The 26,605-nt window shown below is 37.4% G+C and overlaps 1 protein-coding gene across 2 annotated transcripts in view; it reads left to right on the forward strand.

The window, feature by feature from the left end:
- LOC121415207 (myocyte-specific enhancer factor 2A-like) overlaps positions 1–26,605 on the forward strand; it is a 77,181-nt gene that overhangs the window by 16,442 nt on the left and 34,134 nt on the right. For both annotated transcript variants that reach the window (XM_041608372.1, XM_041608373.1), the window contains exons 2-3: positions 12,939–13,290; positions 17,435–17,638. In XM_041608372.1, the coding sequence (XP_041464306.1) occupies positions 13,237–13,290; positions 17,435–17,638 (258 nt within the window). In that variant the 5' untranslated portion in view covers positions 12,939–13,236. The remainder of the gene's footprint in view (positions 1–12,938; positions 13,291–17,434; positions 17,639–26,605) is intronic.

Below are 26,605 nucleotides of genomic sequence, written 5' to 3' on the forward strand. Positions count from 1 at the left end.
CAGTGTTCTTGCGTGGTGTAATTCAGCTTACAACATTGATTGAGTAGGTCCCCGCCCCCCCTCCCCCCGATTTTCACTTTTGTAATGCCTTTATTCAGAGAGGATCTTCGAATGCTATGAAGAGAATTAATTGAAGAGAGGGTGAGCCCGTGCAGCATAAATGATCTTCACCTACTGTCTATCTACATTTTATTCAGATAATTTAGATTTATGAATTTTTGTCTCACCTGCGAAGCAAAGTGAGACTATAGGCGCCGCTTTTCCGACGGCGACGGCGGCGGCGGCGTCAACATCAAATCTTAACCTGAGGTTAAGTTTTTGAAATGACGTCATAACTTTGAAAGTATATGGACCTAGTTCATGAAACTGGGCCATAAGGTTAATCAAGTATTACTGAACATCCTATTAGAGTTTCGTGTCACATGACCAAGGTCAAAGGTCATTTAGGGTCAATGAACTTAGACCATGTTGGAGGAATCAACATCAAAATCTTAACCTGAGGTTAAGTTATATGGACCTAGTCTTCCATTATACATCACAAACTATACAAAGTTGTTTAAAACAGATTTGTGTATTTGATATGTTATGAACTCTGTGAAATTCCTTAAAAACAGTTTGGCAAAAACCCTTTTTTTTTGGGGGGGGGTCAATATATTTGGTACCATTTCTGAGCTGTAGCACCTGAAAAAGAGCTACATTTTCATTTTATTGGCCAGGCACATCTTTGTGCATGAAAAACATGTACCGGTATACATGCATAGTACTTTCACAGCTAAATTTGCAAGCACTATTTCACTTGTGACGCCTCTCCGGTAGTTTGCAAGCACAGACCTTTTCTTCTCGCAATTTGCATATTGCAATAAAGGGGAAGTTCACCCTGAAGAAAACTTTGTTGTAAAAATAGCAGAAAAAATAGTAAAAAATATTGGTGAAGGTTTGAGGAAAATCCGTTAAAGAGTAAGAGAGCTATTAGAGTTCAAAGTTTTGGATTTGTGACGTCATAAACGAGCAGCTGCCCCATGTGTTATGTAATATAAAATGCATGAATTTAAAATTTTGTATGGTTCCTGATGACTTAATTTTGTTTTCTATTCATGATCAGGTGTGAAATGATTGATCTATTGATATACAAAAGTTACAGTGAAAACCATTTTCAATTTTCTGAGAAAATGACATTTCATTGATTTTTTACCATTCGCTATGTAGGAATGCTGCTCGCATATGACGTCACAAATCAAATAATTGAAATTCGAATAACTTTTTAATTAGTTGATGAATTTTTCTCAAACCTTCGGCAATATTTTTAATTATTTTTTCTGCTATTTTTACAATAAACTTTTTGTCAGGGTGAACTTCCCCTTTAATGCAGAGTCTGAAGTAGTGATACTACATGTAGACTCAATCAAGTAAATGTAGCTGCCTTTACCAAAGACACAGACAGAGAGTTTGGAGTATAGTCTTGTCTCTTAGTCACGGTATAATTGGTTAAAGCGTCAAGTTTGAGTCTGTGCTTGTAGACTAACTCTCTTGGGTGTAGCCGTGAGAAAAAGCATATAATATGATTACTTGCACCACTTTCTTATCACTACTATTGATAATATTAAAGTTTATTTTACAGGTATCTGTTGGAAATCTGCATTATTGGTAAACATTATGCACATTTATAGTGGAAATTGATATAAATTGTATTGGATTAAGAGGTCTGTAAACTCTGTATTCTTTGAAATAATATTGTGTTTCAGTGAGAGAAAGTCGTTTAGCGCAATGAATGAAAATCTAATAGAATACAAACTGAAGCTCTGGGGCTCGTTTCATAAAGGATTGCAACTGTTTTAACTTTGCCATAATGGCAACTACCATGGTAACAGGGCTCAGCAGCCAATCAGAATCAAGGATTCCATGGTAGTTGCCATAATGGCAAAGTTACAACAGTTGCAAGTCCTTTATGAAACGAGCCTCTGGTTGCATACACAATCTGCACAAATCTGCATACATGTATCAATGTTTACAGATATATACAGTGTATGTGTATACTGTACATGTATATAAAGGGGTTGAAGGGGACCCCATGTCTGCAGTTGAAATTTTTTACATCTATGTAGATTAAACATGAATTTCTATTATTTTAAATTCCACAAAAAAAAATTCAGTTGATATTGTTTCTTATATTTTTATGACTTAATGCAAAAAATCTAAAAAAAAGTGTGAGAGAAATATACAATTTGCTTGGGGAAAAACTCCTTAAGTCGGTCACTTTCAGATTAAACGGAAAAAAAATGTGCCTCATGTCTGCACACCCATTCATTTTGTGATCATTCATGGTTATATGGAAACCCTTCTATAGATCAGTAGTGTAAACTCACACTTGCCATGAAGTGTGCACACTCTTGACTGACACCTTTTAGAATCAGGATGTGCACACCCCTGTCATTTGCCTTTGCCCAACAACTTGAATTCTGGTGGGTGGGTCTATTCTTAGCTCCATAAAAAAGTAAACATAGCAACAAAGGTATCAATACTATAGGAAATGTGTTTATTCTGAAGTTCCTGGAAAATACCCTTTTTATGATTGTATAACCAGGTGGATAAATAGCTCAGAAAGCAAAAAAAAAAAAATCATTACATTTATATGTTTCATAAAACTAGTGTGTTGAAATTTTGAGTAATGTATGAGATGTCAGTATAGTGTAGGATTTTTTAAAACTATGTTTGTACTTGATGATATGAATTACTTTTTCAGTTTGCTGATCCCTGTATTCCACATGACACCGAAAGAGTGGTTTTATACTTTAAATACTTTAAACTTTAAATTTAAGCCACCTTTTTTCCACAGTTTGTAATTATTTTTACAGGGACATGTTTTAAAATTTAAAGTACAATTTAGCTTGTGCTGACTGACAGTTGACAACTTTTTGAAGAGTTTATTATTGCTGTTTGCACCTTAGATAAAAATTAAACATGGATGCAGTTCTTGGTATCAATTCACCATCGCTGTAAATTACACAATCAAGTGTTTGCAGAGTTTATTTTTAGAAGCATTATTATCTCTAGCATTAAATATTTTATTTGGTTTCCCCTAATCTCCATTTGTATTGTTTATTCACTCTATAAATAGATCAAGACAAGAGGTAAAAATTGATTCCTTATTAACCATTAATATTCCTGATAGGATGACGTTTCAAGTACCGGTACTTTTAGATCAGGTAAAATTTTCTGCGCATATCGTTTCTGATATGCCTCAGTATTAATATTGTTTGTAATCTGCCATGCATGAACGATTTGCTTAGCTGTTGGTTTCAAATTCGAGATGAGATTCCACTCTTGCCTGAAGTATCAAATGTATAGTGAAAAAAAAACACATCTAATAATCGGGAAATCTATCTCTGAAAATAGGTTTCCTTTTTTATGGGATGCACTGTATACATGTATATACTACCTGCTTTATCCCCCCCCCCTTGTCGTAACTTACGCAATATTGGCTCAAGCAATGAGCTCGATCATAACTATAGAGACTTCCAAACTAAAGGAAGACATTGCAGGTTCTTTAATCATTGACAATATGTTATGTGCGTCAGGATCACTTTCAGACGGGCGGATCCAGGATTTTCCAAAAGGGGGGGGGGACATATTTTTTCAAGAAAAAAATTTGATGAGCAAAAAAAAATAAGAAAGGAAGGTTCTAACAAAAAAAGATATTGTGTCCCAAAAAAAATTATCAATGGCATTTTTACATTACAAATTTTAATTTTGCTTCTCAAAGGGGGGGGGCACAGGCCAGCTGGGTCCGCCAGTGCCTTCAGATGTCAGTACACTATGACAGCCAAGGCTTGGGCTATGTAAAAGTTCACTTGCTCACTGGAATTTAGAAACTGATAAGAAAAATGTAAGTGATGTGAGTGCAAAAGATATTTTAAAAATTATGAAAAAAATATATTCTGTGTATGGTGTTGACTATATTTCTTGTATTTTGACATACCATTCTTATACTGAATTCATGAATGAAAAAAAATGCCTTTTGCAGTATAATTGCTTTTGGTTTTCTGCTTTATACATGTAGGCAGTTCTTAAAGGGGAAGTTCACCCTGAAGAAAACTTTGTTGTAAAAATAGCAGAAAAAATAGTAAAAAATATTGGTGAAGGTTTGAGGAAAATCTGTTAAAGAGTAAGAAAGTTATTAGAGTTCAAAATTTGGGATTTGTGACGTCATAAACGAGCAGCTGCCCCATGTGTTATGTAATATAAAATGTATGAATTTCAAATTTTGTATGGTTCCTGATGACTCAATTTTGTTTTCTTTTCATGATCGGGTGTGAAATGATTTGTCTATTGATATACGAAAGTTACAGTGAAAACTATTTTCAATTTTCTGAGAAAATGACATTTCATTGATTTTTTACCATTCGCTATGTAGGAATGCTGCTCGCATATGACGTCACAAATCAAATAATTGAAATTCTAATAACTTTTTAATCATTTGATGAATTTTTCCCAAACCTTCGGCAATATTTTTTATTATTTTTTCTGCTTTTTTTACAATAAACTTTTTTTCAGGGTGAACTTCCCCTTTAAAGTTTCAATTGATATGTTGGGGGTCATGCCAGCTTCTTCATGTACAGTATATTATTGGCAGCCAGCTTTAGGTAGTAAGATTGTAATTATGTGCTTGATGTACGATTCAGTCACTAGAGCTGTACATTTTGGTTGGGCAGCCATGCAGTCTGTGACGTAGAAACCCCTGCTCTCATTTGAGTTCACACTGTATTCTAAATGTATGGTCAGCATGCATCTCAAATAGAAATGTTTCTTCTATTTTAAAGGGTTATTGTTTTTTTAGTAGATGAAGGGTAAATTGTTCACTTGGTGATTTTCTGCCGAGTACATGTATTTATCCTAGGTTCTTCTTACTTCTTCACTACTATACACACTGCTGCATACATGTAGACATTGGTAGAAAACTAAAATAATTCTTATTGAATGCATTCTCTCCTAATCTACAACATTGTGGATGGCATATAATTTTGCTTTGAAAAATAGGCCTACACATAAACCATGAATAGCTTGCTGATCTATTCGTGAGTGATGAGATTTTTGTGGAGATTAAATTAAAAAATATTGGTTTAAGAGAACCTTAAATACTTATCCTTTCTTAATAGCTTTGCTTGAAGGTGCTACAGTACATGTTCTTCCCCATCTAGACTTTGGGAAAGACTTCAATATCCCATTAACCCTCATTCTTGATACATACTATACATCATCTAATTGTATGACAAATAATGTGAATGGTCATTCATGGCTCTCAGATTTCAGGAACTGTCATGAAACCTTACACTCAGGATCAGGTTGGATGAGTGGGAGATGACGATGATAATGAGAATGATGGAAATAGAAGTAATGCCTTTTGGCCGGGCTGTATTTTACAATAGCAAAGAGGAAGTAAATCGAGACTTCTTCTCAAGTTTAGTGTCATCACAAGATCTTTGTGTTGCAAAAGCCTTTTCTCTCCTGCTTTTTCTCCATGGCAACGTGACTTCACCGGCTACGTTCTTTAAATGTCGGATGCTCAAGTTGAATCTCCAATGGTTTAAGTGGTTGGGAGGGTATGGGAGTTAACTTTTATCTCAGAGACTCCAGCAAGGAAAAGAAAGAAGAAAAAGAGGAGCTATTTATGGCAACAAATAGCTGATTTTAGCTCTCTCTGAAATGCTAAATGTTACTATAATTCCTCCTCAGGAAATGTTGTTATAATTTTAGCTCCTTTTCAATCCATCCATATTCAATCATTGTTATTTGAACTTGTGTTTTTCTGCTCATGTTACATCATATCGCATGAGTGTAAATTTGCATTTATTGATGTCATTCACAAAGGGCTATTACCTTTGTTATATAAATTTCAGAAGTAATTATCTTGAGAAGGAATTTTTAAAAGCTTTTGCATATTATGACCCAATATTTATTGATAATCGATGGAAGTCTGATAATTTTAAAATACATGTATCTGTCTACAGACTGTGAGATACGTAATCTACTTTGGAGAACTGAAGGAATGTTGCACAAATGAAATAACGTAGAGGAAAAATCTTTTAATGAAATGAAATAGTTGTTTCATTAGTTTTCTTTTCCCACTATTTGATAACATGGCATGTAAGCCAAGATTTAATGTGCCCATACGTGTACATGTATACAAGTTGAGGGGGGGGGCTCCATAAGAATAGAGAAATATGATCTTGATACTTCGTCAAACTCATAAATGGTTACTTGAGCGATTCCATTTGACTCCGGGGTTCAGGGTTGATCTTCAAAACTTCTTGAACTGTTGTTGCCTGCTTCGTAAAGCATAGAACTGTTTTTTTGTTTCTCCAAGTCTTGGACTCGTAGGTGCTGGTGAAATTGTAAACCATGCTGCAGCAGTTTAATCTGAGAGTTTGATGGGATATCTTGATGAATCTAAACATATTTGACTGAAATGGGGAGGCTCGCCTTCACCTTGGGTGCATAAGTGGCATTCTCTGCATTGCTGTACCCCACAGGCAGACAGGGGTCAAACGGGAGGAGGACTGGTGGAACAGTGTAGCTGGCAGTCGGTCCGCGATCCAGTCAGCCACTGTTTTAAAACGGGAGTGTGACATCCGTGTCGTGATTTGCATGCTCAGACAATGAACATGAATTCAAATATCCATCACCATGCATCCTCTGTGAAGCATACATTCAGACCTGGGGACTGTTTCATAAAGCTGTTCGTAGTTAAGAGCGACTTTACGAACGACTGGTCATCCTTTCTTGTGGTAAATGGTATTGAATTGGTGATTGTTAGTATAAGAATGGTTCACCAGTCATTCTTAATGTCGCTCTTAACTTAAAAACAGCTTTATGAAATGGCCCCCTGGAGTTGTGTTAGATCATGTAGGAGAAGAAACTCATGATATAGTTATTTTGGACTCAAGATTTTTTTTTTGTGGGGGGGGGGTTCTATGCAGCAAAAATGGAATTGAAAGGTTTTGGACCACAGCCACACACTTAAAGGACAAGTCCACCCCAACAAAAATTGATTGGAATAAAAAGAGAAAAGTCCAACAAGCACAACACTGAAAATTTTTATAAAAATCGGATGTATACATTATTGTTTGTTTGAAAGTTTATTTTGTTGTAATCTCAAAAGAGAAGTGTCTTTATTGTTGGAAGTTTCACGACAGAACATCCTAGCGATATTGTGTAAATGAGTGATATGCTCCGACTGTGCAAGATGTTGATTTTTTTCTGAGAGCATCGATCAACATCCATCTTGATTGGGGGGTACGTATAGAGCAGGCCTAGTTGTTTTCCCATACATCCTCAAGATATTGGGTCTGCCTATTCAATTTTCATGTTTGATTGAAGTGTTCATTGCCCTTACCTGGCTTGGCACGTCTCCCTCAAGTCTCCTTGGGGGAGAGTTTCGGCATGAAAAATTGATTGTTCGCTGCTCCCTTCACTTCAGAAACATACATCATCCCTGCAATCTCTGATATCTCTGGTGTAAGCAGCGAACGTTCTTGTCTCATGGGTGAGAACTGTTGTGTATATTGCTACTGGTGTGTATTGGGACTGTCATATCTCTAATACCTATAATGGATGCAAGATTATTGCATGTGGCTCGATTTTATCCCTTTCCTCTAAACATTACTAAAATACATTCCCCTGTTTCATTTATTCTTTATATTGCCCACGTTTGATACTACACAGAAAGCCCTTTTGCTTCGGTGGGAATCAATTTGGAGCTCCGCTTTTGATTAGGTTAGTCAGATGGGTGAAAGGTGATGGTTAATGTGAACTTGAGTGATCCTTGTTGGCCCCCTAGAAGTGTGCTGCTCAAGTCTTGTTTGTTTGCAGTGATGTCAAAATACAGACACCTTGAAGTGGGCCAGGCCTCGCTAAAACCCACACAGATCCTATCAAAAATTCTGAGCCCTCTATCAGTGCGGTCTTGTAAAGCTTTACAAATATTTAGGAGCTTCTTTGGTCTTTCTATATGTATAGTGGCATGCAAAATTGCAAATACACCCAACTTATAATCAGAATGAGAAAGTACAGATTGTCCCTTTTTTATCACGTTACTAAAGGCCAAGTCCATCCCAACAACAACTTGACTTGATAAAATAGACAGAAATAAAACTTACTATGATTAAATTTTCACCAAAATCGGATTGAAAATAAAATAAGAAATAATTGATATTTTGAACTTTCTTTTGATTTCACAAAACAGTCATGCACAAGCCAGGCAGTATGCAAAATGGTAGTGCGACTCTCTATTTCTTTTTGTATTTTTTTAAAAAATATAAGTATGTAATATTTGAATTTGTCTCGTATTGTAAAACAGGATTTAATTCCTCTATGAACATGTGGAATTGCTATTGCCACATCACGTATTTTGATTCAATCATTCACTTTCCATTTATTATCATATCTTGAAAATGAAAATGCAATAGAAATAGTGTGTGTCATCATCAACCATCATTTGCATGTCACCCATTAATATGTGCATATAATGGTTTTGTGAAAATGAAATAACCTTGAAATATCACAACTTTCTTTTTTTTATCAAGATTTCTCTCGATTTATTCAAAACATCTCGGTGCTAGGGTCAGTGAGGGTGAACTTGACCCTTAATACATGTACCGCCATGTCGCAAGGCTATTGGTACAATGTGCTTATTTATTCTCTTCCTTGATTTCTTTTTTGTTTAATCAAGATTTGGTAGCCGTGGGCTGGCATGGTTAGAAAATGTTACCACAGGAGCTTGACAAAGATCAATGCAAACTTTGTTTACAACGCAAGGAACATTTTGTTCTTGATGTGAAATTGTTGCAATCAATAATGGCTTGCGGTACGTTCACTGTGGACTTGTTTCTTTCCAGACAAATAATCACTTCATATACCTGAAGAGATACAGGGCCAATATGGACCATTAGATTTTATTTTTTTTAAATAATTGTATCCTTTTAGGAAACAAAAGAGGAATCTTCAAGATGATTGACAGGAGTTGCAGTAAACACTAATTTGAAGAGAAAGTCTGTTGAACCAAATTAATTGTCACTCTGTTATTGTGGATCAACTTAACTTTGTGAAATCCTGAAATCTGAGCTTAAAAACTACATGTATCATACTGTGGATCGCAAACAAAGAGATGTATAGGGCCTACATGTACATGTATGCGGTGCAGTGTATTGTTTTCGCTTGGAAATATACCTGACTTTTATCCCATACCTTTGCTAATTTCTCAGCAATTAAACAATTTCTTCCCGAATCCTTTGGCACATACACGTAATTTTGCAAACAGACACTTGGATGGTTCTTTTCTTGTATGAACTCATTTTGAAATCATTACTACAAACAACATTACTGTTTAAAAGTATACAGATTTGGTTATTTTACTTTTTTGTTAATAAAGTGCTTGTGTGTATTTTAAAGGCCTACACAAAAATGAATATTAATGATAACTGTTTGCATTTACACATGGTCATGGGTAAGAGACGTAAAGTCATTGACATTCTGGCTCTTGAGCAAACTGGCAAAATGCGTACCTGCGCAATCAAAGAAACTACCATGAGAGAGAGAGAGAGTAAGAGCGAGTGTGTATCTTGCTGTGTAAATAGAGGAAAAGAAAATATTAGGTCACCATGATTTGTACATGTGGAGCTTAGCAGCCCTTTGTAAATGGATTACTGTATAACACTAATATTTACCTTCTTCATAAACCCTTTAAGCTGCTTATTCCACTTTCACATTTGCAGCTTCTAGCAGTGATTGTGGCCGGGAATCTACCGACGTAGCGTAATATCTTGCACCTCCAGTTTAATAATAGTGTAGTCTGCAGCTTTAATAATTTTCATCTTGCGTGTTCAGAGTTTTCGTTCTGCCTTTGACTGTGTGATTTCAAATATACACAATAGTGCATGTAGGTTTTATTTTTTAAATAGGCAGTGAGAATTGAACAAAATGAAGTTGGAACTGTGGAAGGACACGACATTTGGATATTGACATTTATGCCTACATTTTGTACATGGATGTATGAACCTTTCCTCTGTGCTGCGTGTACATTGAGGTTGCCTACATTGTATGCTCAGTGATTCACACTCCTGTCAGTGCCCTCGCGTAGAACCCTTGCGTAGAACAGCAGCAGCATCTATTGACGGTGTTCTCGCATTGGTTTGTGTACATCTTTAGCTGGGATGGGAGCCTAGAAAGGGATGCGTGATTGATTGCATTGGATTGGATTTGTGAGAATCTCATTGATCCTGACAGGATTAATGGGAACTGCAAACAATACAAGTTACCAATTCAAATCATAGGCCTTGCACTACTATTCTTCTATTTTCGGGGAACAATCGATCGGGTATCATTGCTGGAATCGATTCCCTGCTGCTTTAGTGGCAACAACACCACCCCCGCCACGCTGGCCTGGCCACAACAGTCTCATGAATGGAGTCAGTGACAGTTGAACAAACAGGCATTGTTTACAGGGCAAGTCTCTTTGTAAAGAGGGGACAATGGTGATCACTTGAGAGGATTACGTCTAAACAGTTGGACAGAAGAGGTATACAATGGAGCTACCTGGCCATCCAAGCATGCACGACTCAAAGGGATATTAAAAATAGAGGAAAGGGATATTAAAAATAGAGGAATTAAGCATGGAGTTGTTACTGATTGAAGGATGACTTCTCTGTTTTCTTTTGATAATCACTCTACTTAAAATTCTTGGACTACATACACAGTGGGATTGTTGTTGTTGACACGGTCTTGACTTGTGTTCTGAGGCCCTGAAGAGAAGGAGTTATTTGTGTACATTTATTTGGCTTATGGGTAGATAAGATTTATTCATTCTAAAAAATAAGTTTATTGAGGCATTTGAAAATAATCAATTGTGAATTCATGATTATATTTATAGATGTATGTCATTATGTTTATTTTGAAAAAAAAAAAAATTAAGTGCGCCATTTTGGCTTAACCGGGCCAGCGGGGGTGAAAACAAAACAAAAAAACCTTCACTAAAAGCTGTTTGAGATTTCACGTTTTTCATCTCTACATCCATAAAATGACCATCTAGATTTGGAATTGCTTTTATTTAGTTGGAAATATCAAGAAAAGGAAGAATGTTCACTTCTTTCCTGGCACAGATACTAAATTATTCTCAAGGAGGGATTGACAAGAGATGAATAGCCAACACACATCAAACATAGCAAATTTTCATCCCATTTTATTTCATGCCATACGCTTTTGACACATGAAGGAATAGCATGCTGTACGTTATTGATGGTATTACCCTATTTGTAAAAGTTCAGTGTGAAGGTTCAGTGTTGAGCAGGTGGAGTTAGAATGGTAAGAACAGCTACAACAGCCTGGTTTCCTGTGTGTAGTCTCAGCTGCGCAACAATTATTTCTTGTTTCTTCTACATGTACATGTAGCTCTGTCATATCAAGCCAATATTTTGATATATATTTATTTGTGGAGCGTTTTGGCCTAGTAGATTAGTCTCCAGACTTTGAAACAGGAGGCCGTGGGTTCAAATCCCAGCCATGGCGTAGTTTCCTTCAGCAAGAAATTCATCCACATTGTGCTGCAATCAACCCAGGTGAGGTGAATGGTTACCTGGCAGGAATTTATTCCTTGAAATGCAGAGTGCTAGAAAGGCTGCTTGAGCTACATGTACATGTACAGCAGAGGTAATACTATCCAAGTTCTTTGGAAGCACATAGAGATGTTATTCCTAATGTGATATGCGCTATACAAGAACTGACTATTATTATTATTAATTCAACAAAACAGAATGGAAGTCTGTTAAAGTATTAAATTCTATCAGTTTATAGAATTAAAAAAATATGACATCATTTGATGAGAAGCTAACTGAAAGACAGTTTTGTTTGAGGGATTGAGTTTTAATATGAAAGGAACTCTTGACTTGCGATTGGAGCGTGATTAATTTCATCTGTCTAGAAAGGCAAACAATGGTAAAATCACAGGAAAGTGGCAATATTGGAGTAATCTTTTCCTAATTGATACAGCATGTGCTTGGTTATCGGCCCACTCTTCACAAAGTTTCCATTGGTGAGAGCGGTAGACCCTCCTGAAGTGTAATTGATGTATCAATCAAGCTTGGATCTCTTGTAGAAAGAGAGAGAGAGAGAGAGAGAAGGGGGGGGGGCAGAAAGCTTCTTGTCTGACACTGTTGACTGCGCAGATATGAAAACAGTTGCAAGACTGTGACATGATCACACAGATTCCACTTCTCTGCATGCCCATGTCCTGTCCGCACATGAAGGAGTTACAGTATCGGTGGCAAGACATCTCATGCAGAGGGGAATGATGCACAGTAACTTTGATATGTAGGGCTGTAAATGTACATGTAGTTTATACTACTGTAAGTATATAGGGACTACAAGTAGTATTAACTTGTAGCATTTTGACATTCTGAAACAAGTCATGAATTATCACATCAAATATCTCGAAGGTGTTTCACAAAGAGTTACATATGACTTTAATAGAGTCATGAATGTTGGTGTGCACAGAATATGTAATGCACAATCTTTTCAATTAATCCGCAGTAGCGTGCGTCCTCTTGGCATGATTTGACCAATGCGGTGAAACCTTTTACACGCCATGCAACTGGGAATTCAAGTGCGACTTTAATCTTTGTGAAACACCCCCTAGTCCGGTAATTGTGCAGCAGAGCATGTTAGAGATGGGCTACTGTGATGCAGTTGGATTGTCGGGCAGTTTCGCTGAGATTTGAGTGACTTTTATTCATTTTGAAGATAAATGTATTGTTGTACATGTTCATGAATGATACATGCAGTATACATTTTGTGTGGTGCATAAACCTCATCAATTAGGGTCTACAACTTTTTATATTTTCTTATATATTCTATATTTTGATTATTTTTTCTTTCTCATTGTCCACTTGCAGGAAAGACTAACAAGCATGGTGAAGACATAATCAAGAAATCAATTTCTGCAGCCTTTGTGCCTATTTTTCTGTGAACCCAGGATACATTTACCTGCGAGCGGCTTTCCTTCGACCAGGAGGTTCCAGCTAATACAGTCTTTAATGATTACACCAGTGTTGAGGAATTTACGAGGTAAAGAAAACTCACGCCCTGCCAGTTGCAGCAGACTGGAATAAAGGATTTAGCCAAGCCAGAACTCGACGGACCGACCCCCGGCTACCACCACTAGCGCTGGCTGGACTTCTGCAAGAAACCAGCATGGGTCGCAAGAAGATTCAGATTTCAAGAATCAACGATGAGAGGAATAGACAGGTGGGTGTCATCCTGCACCGACGAGGCTAGTCTCGACACGGAGACCTTGGCCTCTCGTGTGGGGAAAACTGGGTCATACTTGCGATGGGTCCACGGTTTTAGCTTATTAAATCCGTACTGAAACTTGAATGCAAATATGTCACAACAAAGAAAGGCAGAGATCTATCACAGATGTAGGCTGCAATGGGTGCAGCTGGTTTTCAACTGAAAGCTAGAATTTTGGCAATAATTAAAAAGGAGAAAATGATAATGGAGGATTTTTGTGTACAACTCTACAGAGCAAAGAGAGAGTGAGAGAAATGGGGACATGCTTTTTTAAAGTGAAAAATTTTGTTCCAGAATCAGGTTAACAAGAGATTTTTGCTAGTGGGTACTTGGGAAAGAACTGTCATGGTTTCAAGAGATGTCTAGGTTAGAACTTACATGTATAACTTGTTTATAATTATTCATTTATTCTTGACTGACACAACGCTGATCCAAAGTGTTGCTGAAGATATAGTTTGAATTATAATAATGCCCGAAGCACCGTTTCTAGAATTGATTCAATGCAAGTGAGATCGCGATGAGCTTTTCAAGGTTATTGCATTGTCCAGCAGTTGTAGTCTTTTGTCAAAAGGTGGTTTCAAACCGCCTCGATCACAAGAATCCCCGTTAAATTACGAGAACATTTTTAGGCTGAAAAATACCCGTTAATTATTCCTGCATTCACACCGCCCTGAAACATACCCTTCGGGATAAGTTCCTGAAGTTACGAGCATGCGCAGTATGGTCTGATAAGCAGGCAAGGCGCGAGATTCAAAATCACTAGCCCAGCAGCCACCCACAGCTCCCGCGCCCAACGACACGCTGGGCTAAAAGTTCCCGTAATTTGCTTTCACATCGCCAAAATACCTGTGACCTTGGAAAAATCCCTGCGAAAGTTCTCGTAATTTCGCCAAGTACCTACTATTTAGCGGGTATTTTCTTTCGGGGAAATTACGCGTAGTTTGCTTTCACATTACCAAAATACCTGGTATTTTCTGATCGGGGTAAATTTCCCGATCAGAGAATACCTGGAACTGGCGAACTTCGAGGCGGTCTGAAACCACCTAAAGAGTGTCCAAAGCATATGCTGCTCAAGTTGACCTATATTACTGATAGGAAACTGATGTATTCTGTGTGCAAAAGGAAAGCAAAATGCAAATTCATGAACATTGTTGGCATGAATGTTTTCCCAATGAACTGATTGTACAAAACATTATTTTGTATCATTCATATTTCATTAAAATTGTATAAAAACCGTAAGATTTTTGCACAGACACAAGAGTATATCCTAATTTTTACAAAATACGGATCAAGGCACAATTAATCCTGAATAAATATCTAAATGGAAGAATGAAATTTGCCCATTTAATTTTGCAATTACTGAACTCATCCATGCATAATTATTAGACAAAATGATACCCATTTTTCAAATACTGCAATGTACATGGTTATGCATTTTGTAATGGGTGACGACATTTGCTCCGGCGACAATTGCCCCTGGCTTTACTTCATCTAAGATATAGAATTATGGACGAAATAGGCTTTTTTGGTGGCGACTTAGGTCCTCTCCGAAGTACCAGGTAATAAGGATAAATGCCTTTATACCAAAGGTTGAAATTGGTAATTCCATTAATTTGTGGAATTTGCAGCGGAGCAGTTGTCGCCGGAACAAGTGTCATGGAACCTTCGTAATGTACCCATTCTGGTGAACCGTATCGGTATTGATGGGGTACATTTTTATTGTGATGATTGTTTATTTTTAATTGTTGGATTACATAGGCCTATACATGAAGCAAGTTGAGCAGCGTATGAAATACATGAGGCCGGTGGCGATTTTCGCCCTCATGAAATCACAAATCGCTTTGCTTTGCTCTTTAAAGGCGACCATTCTTTCTGTTGCCCCAATATCTGTCACAAACAATATTCAAGATTAAGATTATTTTGAAGATTAATATTCTAACTATGGCAGAAAATGTTTTTTTGCTTTTACTGCATAATTGCTTGTTACCACTTAAAAGTAGCCCTTAGCATAAAAGAAATGGCCCCCAACATTCTGCAATCACCTCAACGAGGGGAAAAATAGATTTCCCCCAAAAATGAAAATGATTTTCTACTCCGATGTTAAGAGGACATTATTAAAAGAAAACCACTTGGTAATTTGCATTGTGCAAATAAAAGTCAGAATTGCCCAGATGCATGGAACAGGGAAGCTTGGGGTCGCCGCCTCAAAGACTGTGCCTGTTGTTTTGATAAATTTATTCCACTATTGATGTACAATTAACATCTCCGGCGCATTGAAACGCCCTATTCTCCATGCCGGTTAAGTGAAATTGATGTCTTGTGCCCCCAAGTATTATCAGCTCCCTTGTGACGTCACTGGAAACTCGATAGCCTGTTTACCAGCGCACATCTGAGTTTTGGGGGTAGATTTCTACCTTTTGGACCCAAGTATCCTAGAGAGGACATGTAGAGAATGGCGCTATCAAAGATGTGTTTTCCCCCTTCTTTAGTTTCATCTCCCCACACTATTCATTACCTGGTATTGAACCTGGACTCTTGTGTTGATGGGCTTGGGTCACCAAGGATCTGGGGATTCTGTTAAAAGGAAAGATGTTAAGAGAATGGGGTGGGAGGATGACTGTTGCATCGAGTATCATAGCAGCTGCGTGAATGATATGCATTCTATTTTTGTAATTATAGCGATATAGATACTTTTTTAAATGTCAGCTTTTGGAGGAGATGGGGAGCTTTAGTTCATGTGAGATCAATCATTAGGACAACCCAGTCGAGATCACGGAGGGTGATAGTTAAGGAGCTTGGGCAGATTGTGCAGATCCTCAACCCCGTCTTACAAAGAGTTGCAATTGATCCGATCAATCACACTACATGTATATGCATGGCCATTAAAGGGGTGGTCCAGGCTGAAAGAATTTAAGCTTAATAAATAGAGTAGAATTCACTGAGCAAAATGCCGAAAATTTCGTCAAAATCGGACAACAAATAGCAAAGTTATTGAATTTTAAAGTTTAGTAATATTTTGTAAAAACAGTCATCATGAATATTCATTAGGTGGGCTGATGATGTCACGTCTACACTTTTTCTTTTGTATATTATTATATGAAATTAGGTTTATTCAAATTTTTTCCTCCAAGAACTAGAAAAATTGGATTGGCAACTGATTTAGTGCATTAGATATATATTGCTGCAACTTAATATCATTATAAGGGAGATATTTTATTCACACAAGTATGAAATAATGAAAAAAAATATGATTTTATGTAATAACATAAGAAAACGGAAAGTGGAGATGTGACATCATCAGCTCGCCTAATGAATATTCATGACGACTGTTTTCACAAAATATTGCTAAACTTTAAACTTCAATAACTTTATTATTTGTTATCCGATTTTGATGAAATTTTCAGCGTTTTGCTCAGTGAGTTCTACTCTGTGTATTAAGCTACAAATATTTTCAGCCTGGAGCACCCCTTTAACATCAACATCTAAAATGCACATTTGTTTAAAATATTTTCTTGATATATTCATACATTCATCATTCTCTTGAAGATTCAGTGTGATTCTCTTTGTTTACGATCAATCGTAACTCTTTGTAAGATGGGGGCCCTGGTCATCAAGAGTTAACTGTCGAAATCCAAATGTTTCATGATACACATTTTCCATCACTATACTTTTATCACTCTTCCTTCATATTGGGTATTTACAATGCCAAGTCTGAATGTTTGAAATTTCAACAGGACTGATTTTCTTGGCAACTCATGTGCACTCTCCGATTGAGACTATCAATTACCCAAGATGCTTTGTTCTGTCATTTTCTTGTCTTCCCTAATTCTTATATTTCAAATGTAATGCCAACAATGGAAAAAGAGGACAAGAGAAAAACCACTGCATGTGTAGCAGCCCCTTTAACTTTGTACTAGTACACTGTATGTTACTGAATTAGGGTGATAGAATTTGTTTTTCATTTTGTCTCTTTAAACCCCCCTTCCATTTTATAGAAATGAAAAACCTTGCATCATTTTACAGTGTTAATCAGTTCACCTTTTCCTCTCGTCATCATCCGCTATTCTTTTCTTTTACAATGATCATTTCCAATCTGCAGGTAACATTCACGAAACGCAAATTTGGTCTGATGAAGAAGGCCTATGAACTGAGCGTCCTGTGCGATTGTGAAATAGCCCTGATTATATTTAACAGTGGGAACAAGCTCTTCCAGTATGCCAGTACAGACATGGATAAGGTGCTACTCAAATACACAGAGTACAGTGAGCCTCATGAAAGCAGGACCAACTCAGATATCATTGAGGTAAGTGATAAATAAAATCTTGGAAAAACAAACAAACAAATATGTTTACTCCTGGCAGTGCCAGAGCTGCCAACCAGTACGTTTTAGGCATACGTTTTTGCAACCATTTTTTAAAATAAAAAATATGATTTTGTGAAAAAAAAAATGGGTATTTATTGAGAAAAATCGTCTCTATATATTTCTTTTTCATAAAACTGTCACAAATGTAGTTATTAGATTAATGTAATTTCAGGTTAAAACCAGGATGAGATATGCACATGTTTTGATGTTTTTTTTTTCATCTGCAAGAGCAGTGCATATTTTAGTTGGCATGGAGCTTGAGTGCTGCGATGAGCTCGCGCGCCACGATATGAAATATAGTGTTTTGGGGAAAATACTTTTTTTTAATCACAGAATACAATTTTTTATTCCACAGAGGTTGGCAGGTCTGCAGTGCAAGCATCTGAAAAATTTCCATTTTAAGCAATATGACATTCTTTGCATGACATTTTGAGATTTGTATTTAGATTACAGTGAGTAAAGCTCCTTTAGTTATTATTCGAGGATAGACCGATAATTTGGCGTGTTAGGACAAATTTGCATCTTGTGTGAAAGTGGTATGATAAAGGATTATAATATTAGGGTTTACATGTATATGGATTGAATTTATGAGAAAAAATGTATTCAAAGTCTTGGTATAATCCAGAAGTTTCAACTTAGTGAGGCATGTGGGTCATAAAGACTTGTTATAATAACAAGTGCTCAATTTCTATGACAAGTTCACCATCGGCCCATCAAATCAGATGATTTCAGTAGTTGGAACGTATTAAACTGAAAATTTGTCATTATTACAAGTGTTATGAAACGGGCCCCAGATCTGTTTTTTAGTTGAGCCAAGATTTTGTGATCCATGCAGTATACCAGCACTGTCTTGGCAATGCCATATTATCATCACACTGTTCCCTGCACGTTGCTATACACGAGGTCTTTTCCAGTTGCTTCAGTTCACCATTATGCAAATCCATGAGGAAAACAATGTCTTCTATGATATGGTATCGCAACATGTTATTGGTTTTGTGCATGATTAGAAGAATTCACCTCGTTCTTCTCCAGATAAACACCTGCTAAGTACGTGGGGATGGTTTGCGTCACCCCCCCCCCGCCCCGATTGGAGATAAGACTTTGTACCGTCCACATGGCAGCTCGTCTACATGTATATGCAAACAGTATTTGCTACGGTAGCTTGCATACTACTGTCTGATGTGGACACAAGATGAACGATGGCTCATTCTGATATGGGAATCGGAGAAGATTAGGTGTTACACGTGTTGGCATTCCTGGGTTCTGCTCTTTAGAGTTATACCCTTTTCATAAACCTATCCTCCAATTAGCCGCCTAAGAGTATTGCGGATAATTCAATAAAAATTGCATTCACAAACTCCGAAAATAAGCCGCATTATTTTACGAGTGCTCGTCCTGAAAAAGGCGGATAATCGTCATGACAACTGCGATTGTGTTGGAAAAGGGTGACCTTGTGACCGCACCATGGCAATTATCCGCATTATTTGAAAATGCGTTCATAAACTCAAAATCTTGTCCCGATGCTGCTATTATGCGGATACTAGCAGCATCAAAATAATGCGGATTACTCTTGTCCTCCTCCAATTTTACGACCAAATTATGCTGCTATTAGCCGCATAATTGGGTTTATGAAAGGGGTATTACTTTAGATTTGGTTTCTTGTAGAAAAGACCCTAAAGATTACAAACATTTCTAGAATGCAATGCGTTGAAGCAGATTACAAAATGTATTTACCTGTACATTGGCTTTGCATTATAAAAATGAGCTACTTCTGACCCATAACCAATATCTATAAAATCCAATGAATAATCTTAGATTTTGACTTGACTGCAATCTTTTTTTGGTAATTAGACCCATCATAATCTGATTTTCAAGCAGCAGAAAGAACTTTTGTTTTTAAGACTTTATCCTTGTTTTTTTAATAAAATGCATGTATATAAGTAAGAATACAGGCCACTACAAAGAGCATCTGTTTACACTTTAATACTCAACCATCTCTTTAAAAATGGAGGCCTATCAAGTCATTTATCTATTGAGACGTGTGCATAGATGATGTGGACAAGTGCAGTGGCAAAGGTGCTCATTAGATTGCTGTGGTAACCACACGGCTTGATCATTAGACGGCATCATTAGGCATCCAAACCACACTCCGACCTCACGTCAGCAGTCGCCCTGTTTACGGGCACCGCTCTCAGATGAGCGGGAGATTAAATCCGATGGGAATGGAGCCGTGGACCTGTTCTTCAACACTCCGTTGGTGTTTGAAGAATGGTTGGAATACCAAATCTCCATACCAATCTGCCAGGAATGATGATGGGTCCATGCTATGCATATATTCACAAGTTGCTCTGACGTAATGTTCTCACCTACAAGGCAGCGATGGGCTTTTTCTTTCTTCAACTATTTCACCCACCTAAACCCACACCCACATATTTAATACAAACATGTTCAACATGAACCCCAGAGAGTAATTTGTCTGTTGGCCACAACTTAAATAATTGCCTTTCAAAAGGATGACCTTTTATTGTTGTTAATTGCATATGTATGTCATGAGAAATGATTTCATTATATCTCTGGATATGCTGTTTTATTGTAGAGTCTTGAAATTACCTTAAAGAGAAAAAGAAAAGGTCTTTTTCTGACTTTTTTTCACTGATTTTTATAACACATACATGTACCTTCTGTGTTGAATCTACCCGAATAAACATTATTTACTCAGCAATGTTATTTTTGGTTTTGTAATAGAGCAATACTTCCTTGAAATATGGATATTCTAAAAACGGTCAAATCATGGTGATAATGGACATTTGATGATTTATATTTTCAATTATATAATTAGTTAGAGACTAGATTGGTCAACCCCAGAAATTACAAGCAGATGTTGAAACAAACCACAATTGTTCAATTGTCTGAAATAAAAGGATAATCCCCTTGTAAAATGGTAGACAAACAAAATAATAGAGAGTGGTCAAGAAGATTACCAAGTCAAACATATCTTCCCCCTATAAGGGGGGGGGGGGGGCAGGCCATATACACAAGAGTTGAATGTTACCCCCACCCTGCTTTACATCTTTCTATAATGTAGAACAATGAAAAGACAGTGTATGTCGGTGATTGCGTAGCTTGTGTCAATGTTTGAAGAGGGGTCATGTGACACCGGGGCGCAAATCTAGATGAGCCCCCTCCTTTGTAACCATGCAGTGAGAGTGAGTCAGAGTGGTACAGTCTCTCTGCACAGGAAGCGTGTGATCGGCCTGCCAGTAGCTGGCAAAAGCTCTCAGGAGGCAACCCCACTAGGGGGAAAACATCGCCAGATCATACCCTACACCGTGTACCCATAGATGCATACAGGCCTCTGTCATACAATTTCAGGGCCTTCGATTGCCTGCTTGATCATCGACGCCAATTTTCACTTCTACCCCCTCCTTATCCGTTCCTCTCGTGGTATCTCTCAAAAAGCTTGTATAAAAGAATTGTTATGTTTTCCCTAGCTCTATTGAATTATGATGATGGTATTAAATTATAATCAATACAAAATGTTAATGTAAGTACTGATTGCTACCTGCAAAAATCTACACACTTAATATCGTTCTGTGCTTGCATTGAAGTATGCATTTCATTTCCTGTTGGCTCATAGCAATTCGTCGTTGATGAACTTCACCATTCCCCCATTGGGCTACAAATTTTGTCATGCAGTGCATAGATGGCAATGATGGCAAAGACTAGTTAAAGTTAAGTTACCGGGAGGCATTTATCATTAACAGGATCTTGTCCAACATTGAATGTAAATTCTGCTTGTACAAGTGCACAAATCGTATATATCTGTAAAAAAAATATATTAATGAATGCAACTAAAAAAAGATATCATCATATCGTAGTTGTCAAAAGAAGAAAGTCTTTGGTTAGAAGCTTTATTGATATCAGATCAACTCTAAATTTATGAGCACAATTTCACCCTAGTTCTGCAGCTTGTTTTCTTTTCTTTCACTTTTCAGTAGAGTGTGTGAAATATGGCTACAAATGGTTCTTCCAGGCCATGTATGTTAGCCCATCAATTTCTTGTGAGAAACAAAAGATTTTTGGCAGCATGAGACCACAATGTAACAGTATAATATTCACGTGAGTTTGAGCGGTTGAAGTAGGAAGGAAGGAAGGCTTCCCACACCTCTATTCTTTTGTTGACATTTGTCTGTGACCTAGTGTGAACACTCCTGAAATCATCAAGCATCCCCATTCAGACACATACAGTTGAGAAGATTCCCCGATTGATATTATTCTCTCTCATACATCGCAAGACAATTTTGTGCTTCTTGATACATATACATATAGGCCTACTTCTGATACATTTCTCTGAACTTCAAGAAAACTAGTCGAAATTCTTCATCAATAATTGCATTTACAGTGTAAAATTCTTATACAGGTATAGACTTTTGGGAGCTTTGACAAGACATTACGTTTGCTTGAACTTGAACTATCTGAATTATCTTTGTCAAAGGATCTATACATGGATAATGGGTACCTTCTCAACAATGATCAGATACATGTGCATCGCCCTCACCCCTCCCCCACACAAAGTCTGCGATGTTCCTTCCCAACTCGGCCCCACCCCACTTGACACAAGATAGTGTGTAAAGCTCCCCTTTGATGTTGTTACTGGCAGCTGGAAGGTGTAACATGGATCATCAGGATGCCGTGAAATTAGCAGGAAATAGTGCGCTGGCCTGCCCCTTATCGCACTGCCTTCACCCCTCCTTCACCCTTCTCCACCCTGTCTCCACCCCTCCCCTCCTCCACCTCACCTCCACCCCTACCATCTTGCTTTACACACATCTACCCAAGTTCCGCACCACCCATCCATTGAATCTATCCTCCTATAATATTGTTAAGTCTTTTCATTTTTTTCTCTATTCCAATTAAACTTTCAGGACGTGATTTTATTCATAAATGCTGATACATGTACCTTTTATAATAGAATTTGATATACATGTGACTTAAAATGAACTGTAGTTCTAGCCACCCGAGTGCTGAGTGCTCAATGCTTAAAAAAATATAACCTGTTGAATTAGGGTCTTGTTTCCTTGTAATTACCATGGAAACCTAGAATGTGATTGGCCCCTGAGCCATCTTACCATGGTAATAGTTGCCATAAATTATGACAAAATTACCATTTTACTTGTCACTCTTTGTGAAACAGACCCCAGATACTACCTTTGTTCAAGTACTCGAATGTCTCAAAGTGTTAATCGGGAATAAAATTCTGTACCTTGAAGTTCATGGTTTGCACTTTGCAGATTCTTGGCTCATGGAAAGATCATTGGTCCAAACTCCAAAGTCCTTTGCAGCTACTTGCCTTCAAACCAGGAGCTCAGCCAAAATATCAGGGCCAGCTAGTAGAGCAGTTTCATAACTGGAGTGGCTACCTTTGAGTGGCTTCATTTGAGTGAAAGATAAATGCCAGTTGTGGTAACGATTTCAAAATGAGTTCGTACAGAATCCAATGAAATGACCACCAAAGTGTCTGTTTATATAGAATAAAAATACGTGCCAAAGGATTCTGGAAGAAATTGTGTCATGGCTGAGAAATTAGCAAATAAGCACGGGATTCGGGTCAAGTGTCGGGCCGACATTCAAAGCAATAATAATACACTGTCCGTCTTGTCCTACGTGCACTTATCTGTGTTGGTGATCCTCAGTGTGAACATTTTCAGCGTAGATTTCAAGATTTCACAAAGTTCAGTTTATGTAACTGTTCCATATCTAGATCCTTGATGATATACATGTAATGACAATTAAGCCTGGTTTTACAGACTTTCTCGTGAAATCAGTGTTTACTGCAATTGCTTTCATTTACATGTATCTTTAATATTATTTTCAAATGTTGATTTTCCTCTTCTCTAAAATGTACCCACTATTAACACTTCTTGCAAAACTCTGTTCTCTTATTATTTTTCCTAAAATTAATAAGCTCATTATAACATTACATCTTCTAGAGCCCTCAGCTAGACTGCACCCACAAACATAGGGCATTTTTAGACAGGCTAAAATTTCCTTAACCCCGTACTATTGGTGGGGCTAAATGGCAATTTAGCCCCACCTATAGTACGGGGTTAAGCTTAGCCCACTTTCGTTTTACACAGCGTTTTTGCAAAGTGGGCTAACCCCACCTATAGTACGGGATTATTTGGCCCTGCAAAAAAGCAGGGTTATCCCACCAATTGCGGTGCTAAGAGCAATAGTACGGGGTTAAGATCGCTTGTGTAAAACGAAAGTGGGCTAAGCTTAACCCCGTACTATAGGTGGGGCTAAATGGCAATTTGGCCCTACTTATAGTACGGGGTTAAGGAAATTGTAGCGTGTGTAAAAAGTGTACGAGTGAAGCACTTGTACTACGAATGATCGACAAAAACCACTAGTCCGGGGTCAGCGAGTTTCTTGTGTAAAAAGCAAGCATTCCTTATCCGGGGTTAGCAATAACAATTTGGCATGTGTGAAAAGGAAAAAAAATAGTACGGGGTTAAGGATAGTACGGGGCAATACAGTATTTAACCTTCACACATGTAAAATATCAGTGCAATTATGTCATTCATATCAAAGGTGCGGAATAGGTGGAGGTACAGGTGTATACAAGGGAGTAGCATTTCATAAAATAGCCCTTCTCGAATTTCATTTGGTATTACATTCTACATACCAGATATATCACAATGAGGTTTCGATACAATTCTTTTGCTTGGCAAACAAGATCGCAATATTTCTAGTTATTTTCACCAGCGGATGATACACAATATCGTTAATACCTTGTTTGAATGCAAGTTGGTAATACTTAATAAGTTCTGTTTCAACAACATGTGGAAGAGTTGTGAATGGTACAAAAGATAAGAATGAAAATGAGAGAATTGAGGGAGTGAAATGAAGATTTGAATTTTTTTAAATGTCTTGTTCAGAGAAGAGAAAGAGTAGCATTATTTGATAATCTACTTGTTATAGAGGAAATTTGCAAATTGGGTTGCCTGGCAACCAGTGATCATGTTTGTCAAGGGCAGGCAGGTGATGGGGGTAGCTAAGACCCTCCCACCCTCAAGACTTGTGAATCACGAGCCCCTCTTCCCCGGTTTCTTGCCTGCCTGCCCCCTGCCCCCCTGCCTTGCCTGACAGAAACAGGGCTCATGATATGTGTGTGTCACTCCCAGATAACGTGCACAGGCAGACAGTGCTAGATGCCTGGATATACCTACCCTTCAGTGCCCTATATCATGCTACATGAATATGACCATAATTAAACACTACCTTTGTCCTTCTGTCTTAGTGTACCCTATGTGCTTGTCTTATCTTTTTCTTTGTCTTATCAAAAATAAGAGAATAAAAATACAATAAAGAAGGCAAAGTACATTTTTGTGATTTCTTAAAACAATCTGTTGGTTTGATCATTCCGACCTGTGAATGATACAATGTGAGAATATTTCTTGGGAGAAGGGTTCAGAGAAAAGGCATGGTCACACTGGCCGAGCGTTGTTGGAGTGGTTGTTGAGCGGTAGGGAAAGAGGGTCGAATTTCGCTCTCAAAATTGGGGAAAAATCGAAAACAAAAAAAAACAACAATCAAAATCGAAAATGGTAAACGGTAGTGAGCGGTGATGATTTTTTTTCTCTCCACTCCACGTCCGCTCCAACAACGCTTGGCTGGTGTGACCATGCCTTAAGCTCTGGATTCATTGAGCTTGATTCCCCAAACTCAACTGGTCAGAATTATGAACAGAGTTATGCAATAATTTTTTAATAATTATCAAAGGGAAGCTGTTGTGGGAGAGATGAAACTAACGGTTTGGTTTTCAAGTCATTTGTGCAAAGGATTCCTTCTCACTTTCAGATAGACATTCGAGATATGAAATATTCTCTTTGGACATTTCTGTGCAGTCCCATTCATGCATTTTTGTGTCTGGTTTATGCGATTATCAGCAGTCTCTATTTAGTTTCTTATTCAAAGATTCCGCCTTCTCTTATACAGCATATATGTACACTTATTCTTGGATGCAGAAATCAACATCCAATCAACTTTGAGACAGTTTCTTCAACAATGCGATCTTATGATTTTATGAATTATATTTTAGGACCTGCAGTTTTTTTTCATTCTAATTCTTCATGTTGGATATTTTGTTCTTGTTTCTTGTCCGTAGACTTTTATAAATCATGAAAAAAAAACCTGATGGAAAGAGTTACCTTCCCAAATTGACTTCAGCTTGCTTGGAAATGGTAACATATGCATGTGATCCTTATTTGTATATACTTGGGGCTTACATGACTGTATGAATAGGCAGTTCATAATATATTGACAGTGAACAGAAGTGCGGGAGAAAAAGAATAGGTGTCACATGTTCCTCGCAATCTGATATTAAAGCTTGTACTTTGATCCCTCACTTTGTTCCAGTTACAGTTGGTGTTTACTACAACTGCTTGAACATAATGGAATCCCAACTGCAAGCATGCATTCATTCATTTAAAATCCTATGCGCTGAGCTGTGATGTTGCATTTTTATACAGCAACGTTTAATACCGAGACTGGTACTGGCCTAAAAATGGAATGAAGAAAGATTCCATTACCTCCAGAAAGTTTAAAGGACAAGTCCACCACAAGAAAAAGTTGATTTGAATAAAAGGAGAAATATCAAACAAGCGTAACACTGAAAATTTCATCAAAATTGGATGTAAAATAAGAAAGTTATGACATTTTTATAAGTTTTGCTTAATTTCACAATATAGTTTTATGCACATCCCAGTTGGTATGCAAATGAGGGAACTGATGACATCACTCACTATTTTTTTGTATTATAAGAAATATGATATATTCAAATCTTCTCCTCATTGTCCTGTGAATAAAGTTTTATTTCTCCCTGAACATTATCATTGTTTTACA

The sequence above is a fragment of the Lytechinus variegatus genome, chromosome 5 (genome assembly GCF_018143015.1).
Source record: "Lytechinus variegatus isolate NC3 chromosome 5, Lvar_3.0, whole genome shotgun sequence".
Lineage (NCBI taxonomy): Eukaryota > Metazoa > Echinodermata > Echinoidea > Temnopleuroida > Toxopneustidae > Lytechinus > Lytechinus variegatus.